The following is a 23,106-nucleotide window of genomic DNA, read 5'->3' as shown; positions in this document are numbered from 1 at the left end:
AAAATGATATCAACAATTATATATGACCAATGAGTCAACATCAACTCACCCGCATCTGTAATGAGCTGAGCGCTATAGAAAATGGCCACGCACTGAGCAGCAGTACCCCTGCCTATTTTGTGCCGCAACACACAAAACATTTGTACAAACTACGAAAAACACTTCTAATCCATAATAAACACACAATCAAGTACAAAACAGTAAGTATGAAAATCATTTATGTTGCTGTGTAAACTAGTCGTCATTTACTTGCAACCTCAAATCGTTTATCTGTGCCATCGTAAACCGGGAACTGCAATCAATTATTTGTTCCCCTTCCCAGTCTATCAAGGAAACATAGTCATCCCCCGAGTATGCCCCGCCTCAAAACACATCTGTTTCGACAAGCCTATTCACTCAGACCATAAAGCCATTATTTTATTTATTTATTTTTGTTGTATTTTTTCTTATTTTATTTGATGTAGTTTTTAACATTGTACTCGTGATTTTAACTGCTTGTTGTAAGGTGTCCTTGAGTTTCTAGAAAGGCGCCCACAAATAAAATGTATTATTATTATTATTATTATTATCCCCCGAGTATGCCAACACAGCCAATGCACATTAATCAAGAAAGACTCAAAATTTCACCCATGAGAGCTCTGTCCGTATTCCAAACAATTGTACATAGCCTCTGGCTGGAAAATGGAGACTTAATCTTGGCAAAACAATGCAAGACTGTGCTATCTACAGTTTTAGAGGCTGAATACTAAAGTGAGGAGGATAGAATATTAAGGGGATTCTCGGGGCACAAGATGACACTAAAATTGTGTCAGTTGCAACCACAGAGAAGACGTCAAGGGAATAGAAAAGAGGAAAGGTTGAGGTCAGGCTGTGGGGTGCAGGGATTTAAAAAAAAAATGCTGATTTGTCAGAGTGTGCCGCTCGCACCCCACACCCCCCTTGTCGCTTTCACCTCGGCAATAAAAAATAAACCTAATTAGAATTCTCACTTGCAGTGTGACAGGGAGTCAAGTGCTCTCTTTTTCCTCCTGCAAAGTTGGTGGTGCTCACTCCGCTTCCACTTATCCAAATTACGATCACTTTCTGTGAGTGTGTGTGTTTGTGTGTGTGTGTGTGGGGGGGGGGGTTGTTTGAGTGCATGGGGGTGGGGACGTGCGCTGGGTTTATTTGCTGTATTAATTTGCAGATGATGAGCGCGGTAGGCTACGTGTCGCAAACGGATGCTTTGCCTCTCAGTGTTGGTAGTAGCCTCGAGCTGTAATTACGACGACTTACTCACTTCCTGACAAACACTCTGGTGTGAAAATGTTCGATGCCCCCCCACACACACACCTCGCCTCCCCCCGTCAGTTCTCTGTTGTGATGCAGAGGAGCGCACAGATGAGAGGCGGGCGCGGGGTTTAATAGCGACACGAAGCTAGTCATTATTTAGTGTGCATAATGTACTGTATGGATCAAAGTATTGGGACATGCCTCTTAATCAATGAATCCATCACGAGTAGGACTAATTGCCATAGTTTGCCCTGACAAGACATTTTGAATGAGGAAGAGCACAAAGCAAGGTTCATAAAGAGGTGCTTGGATAAGTTGGGTGTAAAATCATTGAGCTGGAAACACGATGGATAATGTTTTAATGCTTAGTGTTGTTATTGAGTAAAGGCGCCTTGATAAAATGACCAAAACGAATGCACCGTGAATACTGGATAATCAGATAAGATAAAAATGAAATTGAATATGAGGAAGTACGTTTGGGTTGATACCCAAAAGTTGCACGACCAAGTCCCTGTCACTTAACACTTAATTTCCAACTTTTTTATCCAATATTTTCATTTATTTTAAAAATCTTATTTTTGAGGTGGGTGCATATTGGAGTTATCTCAGCATTTTATTATTTATTTTTTTAAGAATTTGGAGTTGGGAAAAAAAAAGTCGTCCAGTTTTCAATGGCCGTCACTGAAACGGAGGTTTTTGTTCGCTGGCCAATTCTTTCTAACATTCACGTTCTGTTTTCTCTTCAGATCGTGACTTCAGCATCCAGGTGAGCACGGAGCGACGGTCCTTCACGGCCGGTGAGCCGCTGGAGCTCCGCTGCACCATTGAGGCGCAGAACGTCCTTGAGCGATTCTTCATGGTGTCGTGGGTCTTCAGCAGCTCACCGGTGGCCGTGGTGGGCCCCAGTGCCGTGCCTGTCCTGGGAACCGACTACGTGGCTCGCGAAGCTGCCGGCCACATGACGGTGCGCAAGGAGAGCCCCAACGTGCACCTCCTCAAGTTGCAGCACCTACGCCCCGACGACGCCGGCAAATACATCTGCCGCGTGACGGAGCGGGAAAAGACACCCACGGGAGACTTCATCGACCGCAGCAAGCGATCCCGCAACGTTCAGATCACAGTGCAGCCGCTCAGTGAGTCATAATCCGGTCACAAGGCCACTGGCTTAGTTGTTCTGTCCTTACTTGTCAATTACACTAAGAATCATGAGCTATTCATAAGAGCAGTTTTAGTGGTATTGAATGTCCCCACCTCTCTCCCTTTGCCATGACAGATAGCCCCTATTGTTAGCTGTGAGTAAGTAGAGATCAGATAATGCTGCTCTTATTCCTAATGTATTTTCCCTTTGAGTGGATTGCTAAGGAATTGTAATGTAGAATTATGGTCCTTCCCATAAAGCGGGTTGGAGGGATGGTATGGGGGTGGGTACACCAGGATAATGGAAAGCTGTAGAGTCTAGACTTACAGAGGTTGAACTAACAGCCATGAAATAAGACGACAAAGAAATAAAAGAGCCAAAGATAGGCGACACAATTCTGTAGCCGCCAAGAGGTTCCCCACGTCGGGTGATGAGGTTCTTTTCGGATGTATGGTCGGGGTCGGTCAGACTTGATCGTTGCAAATTTGACTTCTGAAAGGCAGAAGGTTCATCTGTTTCATCCCCCTCATACATTTTGGCATCATAGTCTCTCTGCGCTGGGACAATCTGTCGTCAGACGCTGCCTTTTCTAAAAACAACAGCAACAAAACACTCCCTATCCACACATTTCCTTTAAAGCAGCTAACACCATGCTAACCTGACCCTGACATGCGCCTCCTGCTAAATCAGCCAACATAAAATGGCCCCAAACCAGCGGAAATCTCCAGGGAAAACCCCTTTTAGGGTTGAATTTGTTTTTCCGACAAAGACCTTTAATACCTTATAAAGGATGTTTATGGACGGTACACAAGTTAAGGAAAACCTGGAACGGCGTAAAGCAAGCAGTTGAGACTGAGGTGGCGCTCTTTTTTTATGCTCGAGCGTTTTTCTCATGTTCACACGCTCATCTAAATTTGTTCGGCGCCACTCTAAAACGGGAAAGTGGGAGAAAGTCACGACCGAGATGTGATATTGTCACAGCAAGTCAACGCTAATGCTGTTCTCCAACAAGGTACCATTTGCCACGGTGTACGTTTTGTATCAGGAATACACTGATTTTTGCATCAGTAATATCGCATTGAATTTGTACTTTAACCTAAAAACATAACTAGGGCGTACTGAAAAGGGGCACTGTTGGGCTCAGATATTTTGGGACCTTTTACAAAGGAAATGCTGTAAAATGCACAACGCACTGAACCAAACTGTACTTGGAAATTAGGCTAAAGACACGTTTCAAGGTCAATTCGACTTTCATAGCAGGGGATTTAACGTATTTTGCCGAATATGAGACGGCCCTGATTATAAGACGACCCCCTCTTTTTCAAGACTCAAGTTTGAAAAAAGGCTTTTTGAAGACCAAATAGATTTTTATACAGAAAATAATTACAGTACTTCTGAAACAAATGATTATAACAATATATTTGAGAGAAAAAGCATGCTATTTTGCCTCATTCCAATCTTAAAATCTGAACATTTAAATATGTAAACTAAAGTGTAAATGACATCATAACTTCTCCTCAGCTGCCGGTTGACCTGGCCGATCTTCGACCCACTTTTCTCCAGATTGTTGCTACGTTTCTTCATTTTTTATCTCTTCTATTTTTTTTCTCTTTCTTACTGCTATTTTTTATTTTTTTTCTTCATGCTACCGCTATTTTTATTCTTCGTGACAGGGGTTCACTTTGGCATGTGGGGAGTCGAGTTCAGTATTCGCTTCAATGATATCTGGCGCCATTAAGTGTCGTGAATGGGTATAATGTCTAGACCCCGAATATAAGACGACACCCCCTTTTTCAGTCTTATTTCAATGCAAAAAACACTCTTATATTCGGGACAATACGGTACTTGTACGGGAAGCAACAAATTTGTACGGTGTATGCAGAGCTCTAGGACATAACTGTTCAACTTGTTCAATGATGTACTGCGCCTCCATAATCCTTGTGTTTTTGTAGAGTTCTCTCACGTATGAAAGATTTGGAATGAATGTGAAACGGGTTGGAAAAAAGGATTTTTAGGTTTCACTGTGATAGAAGCGGAGTGGCTAATGTAATATACATTCATACACGGCTCAAGTCTATTAGGGAGGAAGAACAAAGTTTAGCTGGCTGGTACTTTAGTTTTTGGGTTAACTGCAGCTTTGTGATGTTTTTGAAGTGAAGAGGTTGTCGTAAAGCGGGGAAAGCAAGCAAGAGAGCCTGGAAGGACTTCTTACCCTCCTCTTCATCTGCCTCTTGTGATCCAATCCTTCTTAGCTCAGTGAATAAACTACTGCGAGTTCCCAAAGACTAAAAACCCCATCCCCTACACAAACCCAAACCCGCAAGGCCTGCTCAATATCCGTCACTCTGATGCGCCTCGGGCCAGAAACGTATCCGCAATAGCAACCTCTCACGTACACCGGCAAAGCCTGGTGCGCTACGCATCGCGCAGGTTGGGCTCATACTCCAGGGAACAGGCTTTGTAATTTGTTGCATTGCCACTGGGCTCATGTTCTCTGGGATGTTTTAATACTGAGCGTGTGCTTTGCTGTTGTCTTTTAGATTCAGTGGGGGGACAGGATTTCTAAAAATGAAGGACTTCGATCTCCTCACTTGCTGATTTTGATCGAGTTGTCTGTTTTCCTTACAGAGAGCAACATCACTGTCTTGTTGTCGAGTAACCCCTCTGAGGTACCGGAGGGCAACGTGATGCAGTTGACCTGCTTGGTGCAGTCCACCACAGGTCCGCTGTCTGTTGTCTGGCAGTGGTCGGACAAGCAAGGCAGTGAACCGGCCCAGAGGTTGGCCTCCTTGGACAGAGACGGCACCGTTCGCCACAGCGATGCCTACAGGGAGCGCTCCAGCTATGGCGAGATTCGAGTCGAGAGGTCGGGGCCTGACACCTTCTTACTATCCATCTACAACGTCTTGCCTGGGGATGAAGGGCAGTACAGTTGCACTGCAACCGAGTGGTTTCAAAGCGGCACTGAACCGGAACTCAGCTGGGAGCAGATTGGAGAGAAGTCCGACACGCGGGTGGTCACCGTCAAGACTGTCGGTAGGTTTTTTTTTTTCCAAGTCTGAACTGCTTTCAAGACCATTCACATAAAAAAAAGAAAAAATGTGCTTGTTTTTGCTACCGAATGAATGGTCAAGGCAGGAAAGGCCTCCTACCAAGTAGTTCAGTTTACAATTTGGTTCAAATGCAGTCTTGTTGTAACTCATAAAGCTAACGGCTAGAACTGATCAATGAAACGATATCAACGACACCCTTATTGAGACCCGCTTAAGTCAATTATGTGGTCCACCGAGTATGCTCGTGCAAGGTGGACTTGTTATTTGATCAGTAGCAGTGTGATTGTACATAACAGCTCGAGCTGCGTCCACTACGGCCTGTTAAACGGTCAGCGCTATGTCGTCAACTGTACCCCCTTTTTGCACACTTACTGTCTATTCGGGGATGTCAGCCATCTTGCTTTGGTACCGAAAAGTGGAGAGCGAGACACACTGGCTGACAGACCGCACTCAGCCCATGGAATTGGAGACGGCAAATATGTGCCATCACGACAGACAGAAGAATTAAATAAAGGTCTTGCTCTTTGTTGAAACACTTTAAAAACGTGCGCGGCCTCATGTCTCTTTCGTGTTAATCCATAACTGAAGCTTTTCAGGTTTTGATGCTATGATGTAATTTTATGTTGTAAATGTAACTGTACATAGCAAATATAATCTTTAAACTTTGATTTGACTAAAATCGTGAATGGAATCCAAATCACGATATCTTGTCAAAAAATTTGCTATTCACTCTTTTCCGAAAATCGTTCCGCCCTACCATGTCATGCTATACGCAAATCAGTCCAAATCCTTGTGAACCTCCGACGCATGTTAACTAGTCTAAATTTCTTTATCAGTAACTGAATCGACGGCCGGGCAAAGCTCCTAGCTGTGCAAAGCAAGGTTCATAAAGATATGCTTGCATGAGTTTGGGCCGGTCGAACTTGAAAAACTCAACCTCATCATATGAAGAACACGAAGAGAGCTTGTCAGCCGGAGATTTTCAAGTTTTAAGGACACACGCCAAAAGTCTCGTTCGTAGAGTCTTTCCAGAAGAGTGCAAGCTGTTCCAGCAGCACATTTTCTTCGGTTTTCATTCACTGTAGGTGTAATGGTCGCGTGTCCCATTACTTATGTCTAGAGCGGGTTTTCGAACATGCCATGGTTTATTCATGTTCTGCCTAGGGGCAAAGAACTATTAGGACACATTCTCACACCACCTGCCACACGTCAAGTGTTGCATGCTGCGGTGGCAGTCATTATGCGCATAGAGAGACACGTACACGCACACACACACACACGCACACACACAGATTAGTTGGATTTATCCAAATGGAAATTCAGCACCGATGTGTTTCACAGTGTATGGGTCTGCCCTCCATCAGTGCAGAGTTAAGAAGAACATTCTGAGTACAGGCTGAGAAAACCACTGGAGCGAAGCAGTGTGGAGCTGGCAGGTCAAGAGCAGAGGGGCTCAATACTTGCCGGCACACACGCACACACACACACACACACACACACACACACACGCACACACGCACACGTACAAACTTGCTTCAAAGAGGTCTGATTTTAAGTGGCTATTTGTTGGCTTCAGGCAGACATTCGTTTGAGGAACAAGAAGGCCTGTTATGTCCCATATTTTTACGACCCTTAGAGGTTTGACATTTTCTCCAAAATCGATGGGAGTGGGCTCCTAATAATGCGGGTCGCCTATATGCACCGAGTTCCAAAATATGTGAATGTTGTCGTGTGACTTCAATGCGGGATCCGCTTGACTGACCGATGTTGTGCCGACACGCTGTTTTATATCGAGAAAAGGCGGATGTAACTGAGGACAGCATGCGGATGTTTAAATGCTTCAATAAAGTACACCCAAACTCAGTTTTGCTCCAACTGTCTTTTTCAAAAGATATGCTCGCATGCATGGATGCTAACGTATTTTTTAAGCTAGCATATCATTTACCATAGCAGCGTCCAATAATACAATGTGTTTTTAGTATGTGTTAAATCCAGTAATAGCATCCAAAACTCGGTTTGCACCTTTTTATACAGTGCCCCATATGGTCGTGAAAATACGGTAGTTTGGTGCAAACAAGTCAAGAGGTCCTTGTCTCCGCCCCCTCTTTTTGTCCGTGTTTGTACTGTAGACGATGTTGCGTGCTGTGATGCGACGGACATTTTGTGTTGAACTTCATCTTGTTTTTATTTTGGTTTGTGTTTATCACGTTTCCTCCTTGAAAAAAAGTATTATTGGATCCACATCCCTTTTGTGTAAGCCTGTCGGCTTACACAAAAAAGTACGGCTTGTAAGGCTTGCTGATTTTGTCTACCTAAAAAGAAACAAAAAACATCTTCTGGGCACAGGATGGGTTATACTGTGACCTGCCCCTCCGAATCGATTGACAGCCTAATTCATTCATTCATCTTCCGTACCGCTTGATCCTCACTAGGGTCGCGGGGGGTGCTGGAGCCCATCCCAGCCGTCTCCGGGCAGTAGGCGGGGAATGCTCCGGATATTATATATGGTCATTTTAACATAATTGAATTTATAGACCTCCTAATGGACTACCGCTGCCTACTAACAAAACCCTTGAGGGCATCCTAGGAAAACATCCACTGGGAAACTTCTTCTTTTCATTTGTGTGCCACAGTCAAGACTAGGCAACATGGTGCAGTAGCTTAGCTTGACAGACTAGAGTGGAGTATATTTCAACAAAACGAAACACACAGACGAGCCGCCTTTTATGCTGTGTAGTCTTTCCATTTCAATGAAAATAGCTGCCCAGGTTTTTGTCAGTGAGAAAATGGAAAAACCCCAGGCAGCCTCCGCTGCGGTGGGTTAAGTGGACCGGACTGAAAAAAAAAGCCATTGATTACACCGCCCGAAAGCACAATGGGGAGGATGGCTGTCTGAGAAAAGGGGATGAGGGACAGGACAAAATCAAGACCAGGGAGAAATTTTCACCAAAATAACGAGACATATTTCCTCCAAATTTTTGTTTTATTGTTTGCTTAGTGCTTCTTAATTTAACATACAGTATCACAAACATGGCAGCAGATCCTTTTAGGACCGAGATCCCACGCCGCCCGTAGGTGTATGTTGAACACAGTGTATGATGATGATGGAACATTTTGGCCTAATGAGGACAGTTTCCACTCGGCGGCGAGGTGGGCGGAGATCGAACATCGGTGCTTAAAAGAAGTCTTTCCCTTGTGGTGTCTTTGCATCGCTGTTAATGTTGAGGCAGGCTCTCACTGTGATTGAAGCGCACACACAAATGCTCAACTCAAAACCTCTACTCTTGGTTTCCCCCTGTCTGTGGATTTTCGACTCCACATCACTGCAACTTTTTCCACATTCCAAAAACATAACTATGAATGTCGATATGTGCCCAGTTGTGTTCATTTTACCAGCCATTTCTAAATTTAGTCTTAATGTTCGTTCAATTTCAATCCCGCTTGTTTGATGTCACATTTCGTCAACTTCATTCCCTTTTTCTGAAGTTGTGCATTTTCGTCTTTTCATACATATATGAAATGTTTTATAGTGATATTTAAGTATATTTCTCATTTCCTTGGACCAATGGCTAAAAATTGAAGCGTGGAGAATCTGTTTCATGAATGAATGAGTAGTCAATGAAGCGGGCAATCATCACCAGCAGCCTCTCAAATATCGACACTGCTTTTTTTTTTTCCTCGTCCCTTTCGTCTCTTTTCATATTATAATACGGCTACGACGGCCAGGGCAATCCACTTCTTTGACAAGCACATCATCTTGTTTATGGTTCAATAAATAAAATGTTTCCTTAGAGATCCCGGGGGTTGCAGTTTTTCCCCATTGCATCGAGTGAGTATATGTGTGCCAAGCACCTAATGTCAGATGCGAGTTGCCGCTGGCTGTATTTATGTATTGATTTTGTCCAGTTTGGCTGCGATTTGCGGCAGGGCTTGAGTTGAAACACATTGGGAAACTCTGGCATATATTAATCAGATGCAATATGTACTCTTGGTTACGTTGCCTGTGTTATCATCATCATATCTTCTGTTCTCCCGCCACCAGAGTCCTCCTTCGTGGTCTCCGCCTCATCACGGACCCCATCTGTAACCTACGGAGACTCCTTTGACCTCCTGTGCTTGGTCAAGCCCCGCCACAACCCTCGCGTCCCCACCTCGGTCACTTGGCGCTTCATGCCTGCTGGGACAGAGGCCTCCGGCGACGGCGAGTTCAAGGAGTTGGTGACTTTCACCCGGGAGGGTACTTTGCAGTGGGGGGAGCAGTTGCTCGGTCTGGGCACCCGCACCACTGTGGACCGCTCGCACTCCAACACCAACTTCCGGCTCTCCGTGACGCGGGCGGGGCGTCGCGAGGCGGGCAAGTACCAGTGCACCGCCGTTCTGTGGAGAAAAAACTACGACAACAGCTGGAGCAGAGTGGCCAACCGTACGTCCAACTTGCTGGGAATCGGCGTCTTCCAACCCGGTAAAGCACTGCGTACATTCACGTGGCCCTCACTGGAGAGCACAACACACACACACACACACACACACACACACACACACACACACACACACACACACATACAGAGTGAGCTGCAGAGCTGAGAGGATGTCCACATTCTATAATTGCTCTTGGTCTCTAGTTTAGCAACTAATTGGTGTGTGCGTCAGGGTGGGGTCTCCTGTTGGAGCTTGGTGTATGGATCGCTAAAGATCCCACAGGAAGGAAGAACAAAGTGGGAAAAGAAGGCAGGAAGACGGGGAAGCGAGGAACCGAGACGGTCGGGTCAGAGCGGCAAAGTGTGATAAAGAGAGTGAGCCTTCTCTCCTTGAACTTGTGTTTTTTCGCAGCAGAGGCATTAAACTGTCCACGCTACCTGCACTGGACCTCTGTGCCACACACACATATGCACGCACACACACACAGACACGGACATACGTCCAATTAGTGGCTAAAGTCAAACAACAAATCAGCACACAGATACACACCGGCCCACTTTAGCAGTCTTGTATGGCTCAACAGCATGATGCATAATTCATAATGCAGGTAAGGTAAAGGCCCCGTGGTAGCTACAGAACCAATTTGGAGTGAGAATGAACGAGTCACGTGGGTCAGCGTTATGTATTATGATCAGCAATCATCTGAAAGGCAAATTGATGGCGCGTGATGCAATGTTGTTCTTGCCAAAAATGTCAATGAAATTGCACTAAAAGGCAGGCTTTCTATTTTGTTGATGATTATTCGTCGCGTCCTGTCACAACAAAGGCCACAGACATTTTGCCACAATGTCAAAGCAATTGAGGCAATATTAATTCATCCTTTTTTTAAATTTTATAAAAATGGTCTATAACCATCACCGGGCCAGGTTGGTTCTGGGTCGAACATTTATGTCCCAATTGGGAATGTACATTGTCTCTCGGGTGGGAATATACAGTATGTCAGTACCTCACCAAATGAATAGAAATGCCTTTACTTAGTTGCAGACTCTGGGCGGATCGGTGGTCCAATGGTTAACGCGTCAACCTCACAGTGCAGAGGTACAAGGTTTGAATCCGGCTGCGGCCACCCTGTGTGGAGTCTGTATGTTCTCGCCGGGCCTGCGTGGGTTTTCTCCGGGTACTCCGGATTCCTCCCACATTCCGAAAACATGCATGGCAGGCTGATTGAACACTCTAAATTGTGAGAGTGGATAGTCGTTCGTCTGTGTGTGCCCTGTAAATGGCTGGCAACCGGTTCAGGGTGTCCACCACCTACTGCCTGGTGACGGCTGGGATAGGCCCCAGCACCCCCTGCAACCCTTGTGAGGACAAAGCTGATCAAAAAATGGCTGGATTGGATAGTTCTAGAGTGCCCCCCATGTCCCATCGTAGATTGAGGAGCCCCTATACCGGGGGTCCCCAAACTTTTTCCTGTGAGGGCCAAATAACTTTTCCCTTCCCTGAAAGGGGCTGAGTTTGGTTTGGAACAAAAAGTGTGACGATCGCAGGAGGTGTCGAGACATCAACATTTATTGTTTTCCAAAAAGCCGCACATAACCAGGTATTAACCTTTTTCTGCGCTCTTGACAGGCACAATTTATGAAATCAATAATAACCAATCTTTTTTTTTTTCGTTTACGTAATCTTTTCACCATTAGTCCATTTTATTTTATTTTTTGACAGGAGTGCATCACAGATTTTATTTATTCATTTATTTATTTTTGGGAGAGAGGAGTTCCGAATAGGGCACCGACTGCAGAAGGGTGGAATAGAATGTTATGTCTTATGCATCTACAAGTCTCGATCACCTGGTCAGACCTGGAGGGGGAACCCTCCTCCTCCCCTCCAAAAAAAAACATAAAAAACAAATCTTTGGTATTGTTCAGGGGGCCTAGGAAAATGCAGAGGTGGGCCACACATGGCCCGCGGGCCGTAGTTTGGGGACCAATGCCCTATGCATTCCATCTTGTCAGAAATGTTATAAATTTAATACTGTGAGCATGCATAGATATGTGACGTTTGCTTTGTGTCCTTTAGCGTGCCCGCGGGCAACATTTGTGCTAACAAACACAGACTTGGGTAATCAATAAGTCTTTCACAGCGAGACAGAGGAATGTAGTCACATGAGCAGACTTGACCGTCTCTCATTGCGCAATATCGATCCCCATACACAAACAGGCACACACTTGCCGGAGCGCGACAATGCCAGCTAGTTTCGTGTCTGTGTTGTGACCTTAGCCGCCCACACAGAAGACAGCGCGTCGACCGGCCCTTCGCGAGTTATTTGGAAATCGCCTCATCATCCTGAAAGCTCATTTACTTTCCCCGGTGGGCACTTTGCTTTTGCTTTAACCCCCACTGTCTACAGGGGAATGCATTCAAGGTCCTCCTCTGACTTTTTTTTTTCAACTTTGATCCTTAAAGTGGTCAACCACCCTGATCTTCCATCCGTAAAAACGATCATTCCATATGCTGTCAAACGGAAGTCAGTCAGCAACTGTGACAAAGCAATCATTGTGTATTTGGTCGCGCAAATTCCTTCGTAGTATGAGAAAGGAGGCGCCGCTCAAGTCCTCGCCACGCCGTGTCCTTCACGTCCGGGGACCTTCATTCACACCAATGATTTGTTTCCACTTCCTCTCTATTTTCTTTGAGTGCTAGCCAATCAGGCCCCGGGTCTTCTGACCCTCACAAAGGCTGCGTGTGAAATGAGGTGTGAGCAAACACAGGGACTGTCCAGATACATAATTGAGCGACTGGAATTCGCGCTCCCCCTGGTACCCGCTCAATATGCATGAGCCGCCTGCCTGGTCCGCGTGGTGAGCGCGTCGACGTGCTCATATACATCCGCGCTCTGGCATGAACGGCCCGGCTCACGCGTTTTCCTCGCCTTGTGCCTCTGAGAGCTTTTCCTGTGCTTGCTTTGCATATTCACAGCAACCCGCCTCACCACTGATTCCCAGCGACGTCGGGGTGGAATTCTTTTTGCCAGCTTCCTTATGCTTCATTCTGGCAATCTCTTCACTTTAAAGGGGATGTTTTCCTCGACATTTTTTTAACTTTTTGATGACTTGTATACCAATAGTTCAGCTTGCGTTACCTATCATTACCAAATGTGTGTACAGCATGCATCATACACCACAATGATAACCTTTTCACCAGTCTGGCATCAGACCGCAAATGATCTTGTCCTGTTTCGGCACAGTTTTATGTTATTACTAGTAATATTTTAAAGAAGCAGCCTTGTATTTCTTTTGACTTTTTGTAGTTAGCATACACACATGGCATATATACAAGCCTGACTCGCCATTGGCCCATAAGTATATGGGTTGGTGTGAACGGTCACTCATAAAGATGAGAAAAAGCTGTTCTCGTTTTCATAACGTTTCTTTTTATTACCATATTTTCCGCACGAAAAGGTGCACCTAAAAGCCTTCCATTTTCTTCAAAGCTCACAGTGTGCCTTAAAATCCGATGCGCCTTGTGTGTGGTCATTATGGTAATAGTTCGACCCCAAAATGGCTCCTTGCTCGCGACATGCTGACAACGCAGAGTTCAAACTTAAGGCGATACGCAGTTGGACACGGAAATAGAACAGCGGCAAGAAAGTTCAACGTTAACGAGTCAATGTTATAACTTGCTGTTGGTTAAGTGAACTGTGTCGCTGCTTTATTAAATACGTTTTATTTTATAGATTTAATTTTTTCTGATCGTTCTGTTAGTGTTTCCCTGAGGGTAGCTCCATCTAGTGGATGCATTGTAGATTGCATCTTATGATGGGGTGCGCTTAATGTATGAAAAAAAATTACAAAATTGGCCATTCATTGAAGGTGCGCCTCATAATCCAGTGCGCCTTTTAGTGTGGAATATACAGTACTGACCGCTGTTTTCCGGGGAAAAAAGGAAAAAAGTGAAGTGGCGAAAGTCATCTTAGATAAATAAAGGTTTTTCTTTCTTCTTTCTTAGAAAGCTGCAAAATAGCATTTTCATTTCCTGTCAGTATAAAGGAAGAGTCCCAATACTTTTGTCTTCTTCTACATGTGATTGCTCCAAATAATTATGTGCCAGTAGCCTTGGGTCTACTTCCTGTCCCAAAATTGCAAATCGCATGGGGGTTGGGGGGAGTTCACCATTCAAACAGCATCTTGCACTCGCGTACTTCATTTCTATTTAGCTTGAATTATCCAACACAGGCTGCAAGCAGTGGGTGGTCTATTGCTTAGCGCCATCAATCTAATGTGTGCACGCAACATGCAAACACGGCAGGGAGGGGGCCTGACCTCCCACGGCCCATGTTTAATTTTCTTCGAGGATCTTCCCTAATGTAATCCCCGAAAAAGACATTACACATGTGATCCACTTTCCGCGTACACTGGCTGCATTTATTACTTTTTTACCTGATTGGGTTTTCGCTATTGTGTCTCGCCGCTGCGCAATAACGGCAAACACGTGTTCAGCATGGCAGCTCACCGGGGGAAGCCTTCATATCCACGACACAATCTAATATCGTCAGAACACAAACTACGCACACACGAATCCACGCACATTGGTGCAGCAAACACACACAAATAATTATGCAGAATTTTCCCTAATGGAAGTGGAGTTTAGTTTAATGATGGTTTGGGGAGTTCAATAAATGTTTCTCATCATTTTAGCTAGCCGGCACGTGTCTAGCATGTGGAGTAGGACATTAAGAGGTTATTGGCCGGGCCAGAAGGATGATGGGGATGTCGCCTGGGGGAAGGATAGAGGCGGGGGGGGGCGGGGGGGGCTGTCCCACTTTAGTCTGCACCACGGATGAACTTTTGAGTATCTTTCTTGGTCGACCAAATTAACGATCAGTTAGTTGGTTTATTGTCATTTTCGGGACACTATGGTAGCCGCCATATGCAGTGGATATATGAAGTCTACACACCCCTGCTCAAAAATGCCAGGGTGTTGGAACATACGAAAATATGGCACAGCAATGAGACCTCCCTCATTGTTGCGCCATATTTTCCCCTTTCCTCCTCCATAATGACCGTCCGTCTTCATCCGTCTTCTGTTCCATGATTTATTGAATGCCTTCTTCTGTAGCCTTCTCCCGAATGACAGCTTTGAACGATGCCCCATCCCTTCTAATGCTGCAGAATCTGACTGTCGACCATAGCTTGGGTTGTAAACTGTGACTTCTGAAATGTCAGGAAAAGCCGACCGGAATAGCTGAACTTTATTTGGTGTTAATCGCAGGCACTTTTAATGGTAGTTGTGTGCTGATGAACATGAGTTGTGATGTGATTTGTTATGTCAAAACACAATGCCACATCTGCAGCTAGATATACGACGGAGTGCACACTTGTACATCCACAAGAGTTAATTTTTTTTAACTTCCCCTTCTCTCTTTTGAATTGAGTTGTACAGGTTATAGGTCACATTAATGGTGGATTTTTTTAAATTAATGACATTAGTCTAACCTTTCTATTGACAAAAGCCTGACATTTGAACAGGTTGTGTGTCATACAAGTGGAATGTTTAGTCACGGATAAGCCATGCATGCTTTTTGAACTTGGGAGGAAGGGATTTGAAACCTCTGAGACTGAAAAAAAAACGTTTTCAGTCAAGTGGCGCACACTAAAAATAATAGCCCTCCCAAAAAAAACTAAAAAAACTTTTTGGATGCTGTAACTCCAATATTTGAGTCAAATAAGTAACTCACATGACCCAATATTTTGTGTTATACATTTCAGGCTAAACCTGGGTTAAGTGAATAACCCACACAGCAACCTAAATTTGGGGTCATTTAACCCAACAACCTGGGTCAAATATATAACCTACATAACAAATCACAAGAATTAGGTTGTTTTGTGTGTTAGTAGTGTGACACAACTTTTTGGGTGAAATGAATAACCCGAAGTATTTGACTCAAGTGGGTGAGATTGCTTTTTGGCCTCTGATTGGTCTATTTTGAGAGTCTGTTGACTCAATTTTTTCAGCGAGTCAATTCTTCACACACACGTGTCAAAATTGTCAACACTCAATTACGACATTAGAAATCTGTTAGTAGGCCCATCCCGACTCTTCACATCTTTCCGCTCGATTGGCTACCTTTCATTCTTCTCCTCATTATTTCTTATCTGGCTCCCGTGCTGTTATCTTGTCGCCGCGTGACAAGACTTTTTGAGGATTGATGTCGTCGACTCCACACAACTTTATCACGCCCTGCTCCCGCTCTCTAATAGTTCTCTGGGGTTATCCTCTCTTTTTTTTTTTTTTTTTTAATAATATGGGCTGGCTCTAGCAGATGCCACATGTGCGCAATTCTTTTCATCGCGGTGAAACACTTGCCGCCGAGCTGTTATTGATGGCGACTGCAGCGATCGGAGGTTCTCGCTTATCGGGCCATGAATAGAAGCTGTCCGTCTTCATTACGGCCCGCCCTCTCCTCAGCCGTTCCATCTCTGTCTTCCTGCGTTTTTCTTCTCGCTCCGCTCATAAGTCTCATTTAATGTCTTCCGGGTCCCCTTGCTCTCACTTAGCAGCATGTTTTTCCTCGGTGCGTTTCCCCCCCTCAGCTTCTTTCATACGCTTGTGATTTTTCAATATTTTATAATTCCCCGATTCCCTCCTCCCCCTCGTAATTCTCTCCATTATGTTTACATTTTTCTTCAAGCGGCTTCCTCACCGGTGTTTCATGAATAATAAGGAATACGGTGTTGTGCTTGCCGTTACGGCAGGGTTATTGCCACCGACACGGTGGTAAATCTCGTTCTTTGTTTTTCAGCCGCTATACTGCGCTTTGCCCGCGAGCTCACCTGAGGCGGCACTCTGCGCACAGGCCGCCTTGCATGCCACTCTTTCCGTGTTTTCTCCCGCCTGTTTACGAGCACGCAATCCGCCGACGCGCGGGGTCATAACGGGTGGTGAGCGCCGAGTCTTCCGGACGTGCACTGGAACGGAACATAATTTTATGAGAGCCTTTTAATTCGTCGCACTCATTTCCGGACGCTCTAGGTCAAGCTCCGATGTTGGCGTCGTCACAAAAGCAAAGCTGCGTACTAGCTAAGACACGCGCGCGGCTGCGTTTTTCTGTCAAATCCCATTCGATTGAGGTTTTCTTTTCTGTGTTGTCTTTTCATTTCTCTTCAGTATGTTTTTTTTTTGTGTGCCTTGCTACTGCCGCAGTAATTGTAGGCGTACGTCAGTGCTAGCTACAGTGATGTACAGTAGTAGCTAAGCAGCAGAGCAGGGCGGGTCGAGGCTCGGCCGGCTCGAATAAATAACTCTTAATGAGCGCAGGTTTTATGCTTATCGGAAGAACTCTTTCCGATGCAAAGACGCTCCCGGTTCCGTTTGATGAATCTTTTTGCTCTCTGCATCTCGAGGCCCATTCCTCTCTTGTGCATCGGCTTGCCATCAGGCCAAATCACATTCCAACAGTCGCTCGGGTGTTGGGGAATTTCTGAGCCCATAAACAAAAGTGGACATAGGATGCCTTTGCTACAAACGATTTATTGCAAAAGGGAATTGTAGGTTGTTGTTTTTTTAAACCAACACACGTAGTATTTTTTTCATTCCTAAGCAAAATGATAGATGAGAGGGTCCAACTACATATAGGGGTCCTCATACATGTTTGAAGATAAAAATGACCATGTATTGTGGCGAGAGTGTGAAAACTATTTTTCATTTTAGTTTTCCGGAGGTGTATTGCTATAGATGATGCAGGCGTAGCTATTTTGGAGTGCCTCATTGTTGGCTGTGAGTGCATGCAGGTCATGCAGAGAAAGGAAAAACGCACTGTAGGTGCCGCATGAAAGAGCCCTGCAATGACCCGGTGGGATATATTCAGCTACTGGAAGTTTTAAATTGATATATTTTTAGTCGCATCCATTTTTCCAGGTTGATTGACAGTTGAGTGGGGTGTGGTTTCAGCACATTCAGCAGACATGGCCGAGTCGTTCCAGAGCGGAGAGAAAAGGCTTGATTTTTTTTTTTTAATTATTTTTTTTTAACATTTTGAAGCCTCATTTAATCACTCAAATTTGGCAGCACTTCTGTTCTGTGTCAGTTTTACGAGACACATTTATTGACACAACACAGGAACTTAAATGACAGCCATCTTGCACGATAGAAATAAAGAGTGACTTGAAATAAGCCACTGATGACAGTTAGGAGAAGGTAGGAGCTTTGTTTTGGTGTACATGTGGAGATCCCCATAATTAGCCTGTCTTTGAGATGTTGGGGGCTGAGAAGTTATATCCCTCTGACACAATGGGATCATGGATGTATTGTTGCCATTAGCATAGAAATTAGTCACCTAATTCATCAGGGAGTTTGAGCGAGACTGTTCGACATCCCTCGTGGCCTGGCGTGGCAAGTAGAGTGCATTTTGGGATGACGGGGCTTTGGCGAGGAGGGCAGCCAGCCAAAGTAAGATGTTGCGCAGGGGATCAAGTCATGTCTAAAGGCTTCAGTCCTGATATGCTCAGTGGTGGTCCCGGCCACGGATTAACCCCAGCCCGTGCTGATGCTAAATGGTGAAGGTTGAGCAGGATGCCTTTAAGACTCCGTAAGTCTTCTGGAGTGGAGCTGTAGAGGCCGTCTGCCGCGTTACAAAATCAAATACCCCTTCCCCCCCCCACCCCCACGACGCACCTGCTACCTGCGTTTCAGTTCAAATTCCCTTTTTTTTTTGGCACTGAATTAATGGAGACAGACTTCATCGAAGCATCACACACACACACGCACACACCAGCTACACTTGCGATACGATCAAATCAGCCAGCGGCGGCTTTGCACAAGCACAACGGACGTTAAAAATGTTATCACTGTTTATCGGTAGGCTCTTCCATCCCTTGACACCATCCTATCCCCCCCCCATCCCCCCAAGCATCTCCAGGTACAAGTGCTGCACATTCCTATACACTGAGTGCCATTCGTCTTTGCAAAGGTTCATGTATTCATTTTCTTGAACAGGAGCACAAGCAAAATATGAAAAAGTGACAGAGCAGTCAGTTCCTTCAGCGCATCCCCGACTATAATTACGCTAGAAACTCATAACAGTTGGCCATGAAGTTTTACTTGGACAAGCTGCCATACATTTCATCGGCTGCTGCGGTTTCCAGGGCAACCTGGGTGAACATCACGGCATGGCAAAGATAACTTAAATAGGACCGCGGGGATTGGAACTTGCACTGAGAAAGCACGGCAACGATTAAGCAAAATTTAATTAAAAGTATGATTGTTTCTCTGCGAAGTGCATTAAAATGTGTCATCGGGCCAAAACGGAGATCTAATGATATGGTCCGTATCCCATTTGTGCCTCCTGCGGTACAACAGCTCCACTACCTCAGCGTTTTTACACTGTCGTTACACTGTACACATGCAGGCACACGGAAATCCACACTTTGCAGCGTCTAATTGGCTCATTCAACCTTCATTTCAACCCTGTCCCATGTGTGCCCAATTTGTCTCCTTTAATGGCAGCTAAAATCTTCTTCTTCCCCAGCGCACACCCCACATGTATTTTTTTGTGTTTTGGGCACCAAGTCTTCAGCTCGATTTTGAGAATGAAGGCAGGATAACACATTGAACCCCCAAACGCCAAAAGCATCACAACACTTGTTTTTGAGGCTGCACAACAACAGCAGCAGTAGGTCAGTCAGTGGGGAGTGCATGAGGATAACTATCGCTCATGAAACATTTGCGGCGAACCTCAAAGCAGCGGCAAAACTGCAAGGGCCAAGTGTTCGTTAAGGAGAGGATGCAGCCTGACTCTTCAAAAGAGGACGCACCAGAACTCCTTTCCAATCCCTGTCTCCGCTCCATGTGGAGTCTTTTAAATACGTGATAGGCTTATCTCCTATTTCCCCCCTTCGTCAAAAACACTTTTTGACCAGCCATCACCTTCCCTCTCCCGGCTGTTCCTCTGATTTATGTGTCTCCTGATCAAGTTCTGTCTCATCACCTGACAGCACCGTCATGAATATTCCAGAAGTCTCACCTGTGCTCATGAATATGGATGACACCTAAAGTACTCTTACGGAGGTGCTGCTAGGTCTCCAGTGAACGTTTGAGCCGTTATTTAGATATACTTGCCTAATATGTACTTAATGACCGCTGAGCCGCCCAAAGTTCCAGTGGGCCGCGCGAGCGAAAGAAGAGAAGGCGATGTGGGTGAACGTTTGTTTTTTTGCACCGCGCCGGATGAGAGGAAAACAGTCATTAGCAATCACTTCTGTGACAGACAGATACGTTCCTCAAATAAATCTGACACATAGTAGGGGTGTGAACAACACTAGGAATCACACCAAAAAAAACAAAACGTAAGAGACAGCTAACATTAGCTTGTGTTTATTTTTGTCCTTCGGTCCTCGGCTGTTACAGTGAAACGGGTGTAACAAATGGTAACACGCAGTGGGTTACGTCACCGGTATGTTATCTTCCTGGCACGCTTGGGACCCCAACAGACCACATACCGGAAGTAGTACCTGACTTATCTGGCAATATAGTGGTGGCGTTTACCTACCAGGCAGCAAAAATGGGCTTTTTAATGCCACTCCTTTGCTTAATTCACCTCATGCTTGAGTAGGTTCTGAAGGTGATAGATGTGATTGTGAATGGCAGGCGTCCAGTCCAGGGTGTAGCTTTCCTCTTGCCCATGTTGAGCCAGGATAGGCTCTAACTAACCTGTGACTAGGAATTAATGATTTTGAAAAATTATCTCATTTGTGTGTCACCCCCCTCACCCCATCTCTGAATATTGCGATTAAGATTTATTATGCAACAATTATTTTTCCAAGGTCCTCTTTCCATGTGTGTGTTTTTTTTAGATGGATGGATGAATCAGTTTGTTTTATTTCCCAAATTGTTCGTAAGTGCATTGCCATGTCGATTTGAATTTGACTAATTCAGGCCTACCCAACCCATAATACAAACGAGCCACATACAGTAGAAAATGCTTGGATGTTGCCTCGTACTGTTGCTGTGCCTTAGCTCACACACACACACACACACACATACAGTATCCCTAGTCCAAAATCGCACATCATCATCCTCCTCTGTTGTTGTTGTTTTCATTTCTTATTAAGATGGTGTTTTATTTTGAATTGGAAAAGCCACTCGCCTAAACTGAGGTGAACACAGTGTAGTGCAAAAGTGGCAAACGTTTTGTATAAAAGTGCTTTTTTTGTTGTTGTTTTGGTTTGGGGTTGTTGTTTTTTTGTGCGTGTAATCCCGTTAACCAAACGGCAAACCCACCTCGATGAGAACACAAGGCCCTTGGCATTGGTAATAAAACAGGTGAGCGCAAGAACTGGCGCTTGAAGTGTGAATGCCGGCTTAGAGCAGAACAGAGGAAATGTTGACAATCCCATTTTGATGACATCCCCTGGAGGCTCATTAAGAGAAAGCCGCCGATGCGAACTCCACTCTCTGCTGAGGGAAGAAGGCATGTCGACGTCGAGCCTGCCTTGTTACTTTGTGATTGAACTGGCTCCCTACTCTCTATCCCCGCCCCCCCCCCCTACCCGCTACCTAGCGATCCTAATCGATGGCACATTCACTACTACTTACTGAACTTGGATCATATGGATTGCTTTAGTGTTTTCTCTCGTGTAACGTTTCGAGCGGAGCAAAAGGAAGGCAGAAGCGTGCCGCTCTCTGTGGGAATGGACACGTGTGAGGACGTGACGAGCGGCTGCTCTGTGAAGTCGCTGCTCACTTAACGTCGCATTTCACTGCCAGACTATTCTGGGGGGAGACGTGAAGGTTGTTTTGTAATAGAAGAGAGTCGCATTTTTGCTTCATTGCGCCTCTCGCTCTCCCGGATTGTTTGTGGCTCCTCTGTCCCGCCACCGCCTGAGCGAATGCTTAATTATAACAACTTGTAATCGCCGGCCATGCTTTCTTAATAGGGCTTGAATAATTTGCATAGTTTATCTTTAAAAAGGCGTTTCTGTAAACACTAATGTACAGCTCTCATGTTTTCCCTTTTTCTCCTGGCCACGGCTTCAAACTTGAAATGAGGGGGGGAGGAAAAATCTTCCTCCTTTGCCAACCCAATCTTGCATGGCTCTCCTTCTGAATGTCCGGAGGTAATTCTCTTTGCAAAAGAAATGATTGTCAGGATTCTTCAGCCTTCTTACGGTCATTTCTGTGGAGATGAGGCTTCCTATCTGGGACGCATGTGGATGTCATGGCAATGATGACGAATTCCTTGTCCTTCATTAGGACTTATTGTCATGTGCTCTGTTCATACACTGTCATGGACGGTTGTATTCGTCAAGTGGAAGCCAAATGACAAATATATTTGTCGAGTTTTCAACGACTCGGCATTGTCTGTGAAATTCTAATGATATTAATTTACATCAAATTGCATTTGAGATCAGCACAGCTAGTGATGGGGGTGGGGGGTGGGGGGGGGGGGGGAATGAAGCTTCAAATTTGCTTCATGAACCTTTATTTTTTAATCCTCTAAATCAGGGGTCTCCAACGTGGTGCCCGCGAGCACCAGGTAGCCCGTGAGGACCACACCAGTAGCCCGCCAGTGCTAGGATTGTGATTTGCTCGTAGAAATTATGATTTAAAAATGCAAACATGGGCCGTATTATAGATTCTATAGCTACCTATTTAGCTATCTAACTAGCTAGCTACAGTATATATCTAGCTAGCTAATGTTCTAATATTATTAAATGTAATTTGTACAAATGTTATTTCAGACGCGTATCAATTTGGTAGCCCTTCACACAATCAGGACACATGAAGTAGCTCTCACTCTCAAAAAGTTTGGTGACCCCTGCTCTAAATCATTGGTCCCCAACCTTTTTTTGTGCCATGGACCAGTTTAGACACTGCTGTTTGCAGACGGGGAAGCATTTTTTTCCCCCATTCCTTTTAAATTGCCGTGTTAAAGCACTAGCACTGACAACAAATTATAGTGTAATTAAACCTTTCATTAACAGATTTTCTTTCATTCATTTGGAACAGTGTTGTTGTACTGTATAACAAATGTAGAATAAAATAACAGCATGGACCAATCAGGAATATTAAATCCGCCTTATAATGTAAACATAATAATTTTTAAGTTGTGATCCTACATACGGCTTTAGCATCATTGCTACTTGCTATTGTGACGGATTGCTGCTTTCATCCGATGGCTGCTGCTTGGTTATGAAGGACAAAACTACTAATGTTATATCACATGATCCA

At 44.9% G+C, this 23,106-nt stretch overlaps 1 protein-coding gene across 2 annotated transcripts in view; it reads left to right on the top strand.

The window, feature by feature from the left end:
* igsf3 (immunoglobulin superfamily, member 3) overlaps positions 1-23,106 on the top strand; it is a 90,442-nt gene that overhangs the window by 55,700 nt on the left and 11,636 nt on the right. For both annotated transcript variants that reach the window (XM_052082743.1, XM_052082742.1), the window contains exons 4-6: positions 2,019-2,405; positions 5,039-5,446; positions 9,506-9,925. In XM_052082743.1, the coding sequence (XP_051938703.1) occupies positions 2,019-2,405; positions 5,039-5,446; positions 9,506-9,925 (1,215 nt within the window). The remainder of the gene's footprint in view (positions 1-2,018; positions 2,406-5,038; positions 5,447-9,505; positions 9,926-23,106) is intronic.

Source organism: Hippocampus zosterae, chromosome 12 (assembly GCF_025434085.1).
Source record: "Hippocampus zosterae strain Florida chromosome 12, ASM2543408v3, whole genome shotgun sequence".
NCBI classification, from domain to species: domain Eukaryota; kingdom Metazoa; phylum Chordata; class Actinopteri; order Syngnathiformes; family Syngnathidae; genus Hippocampus; species Hippocampus zosterae.
The sequence above is the reverse complement of the archived record's forward strand: the minus strand, read 5'-3'. Positions and strand labels throughout refer to the sequence as shown.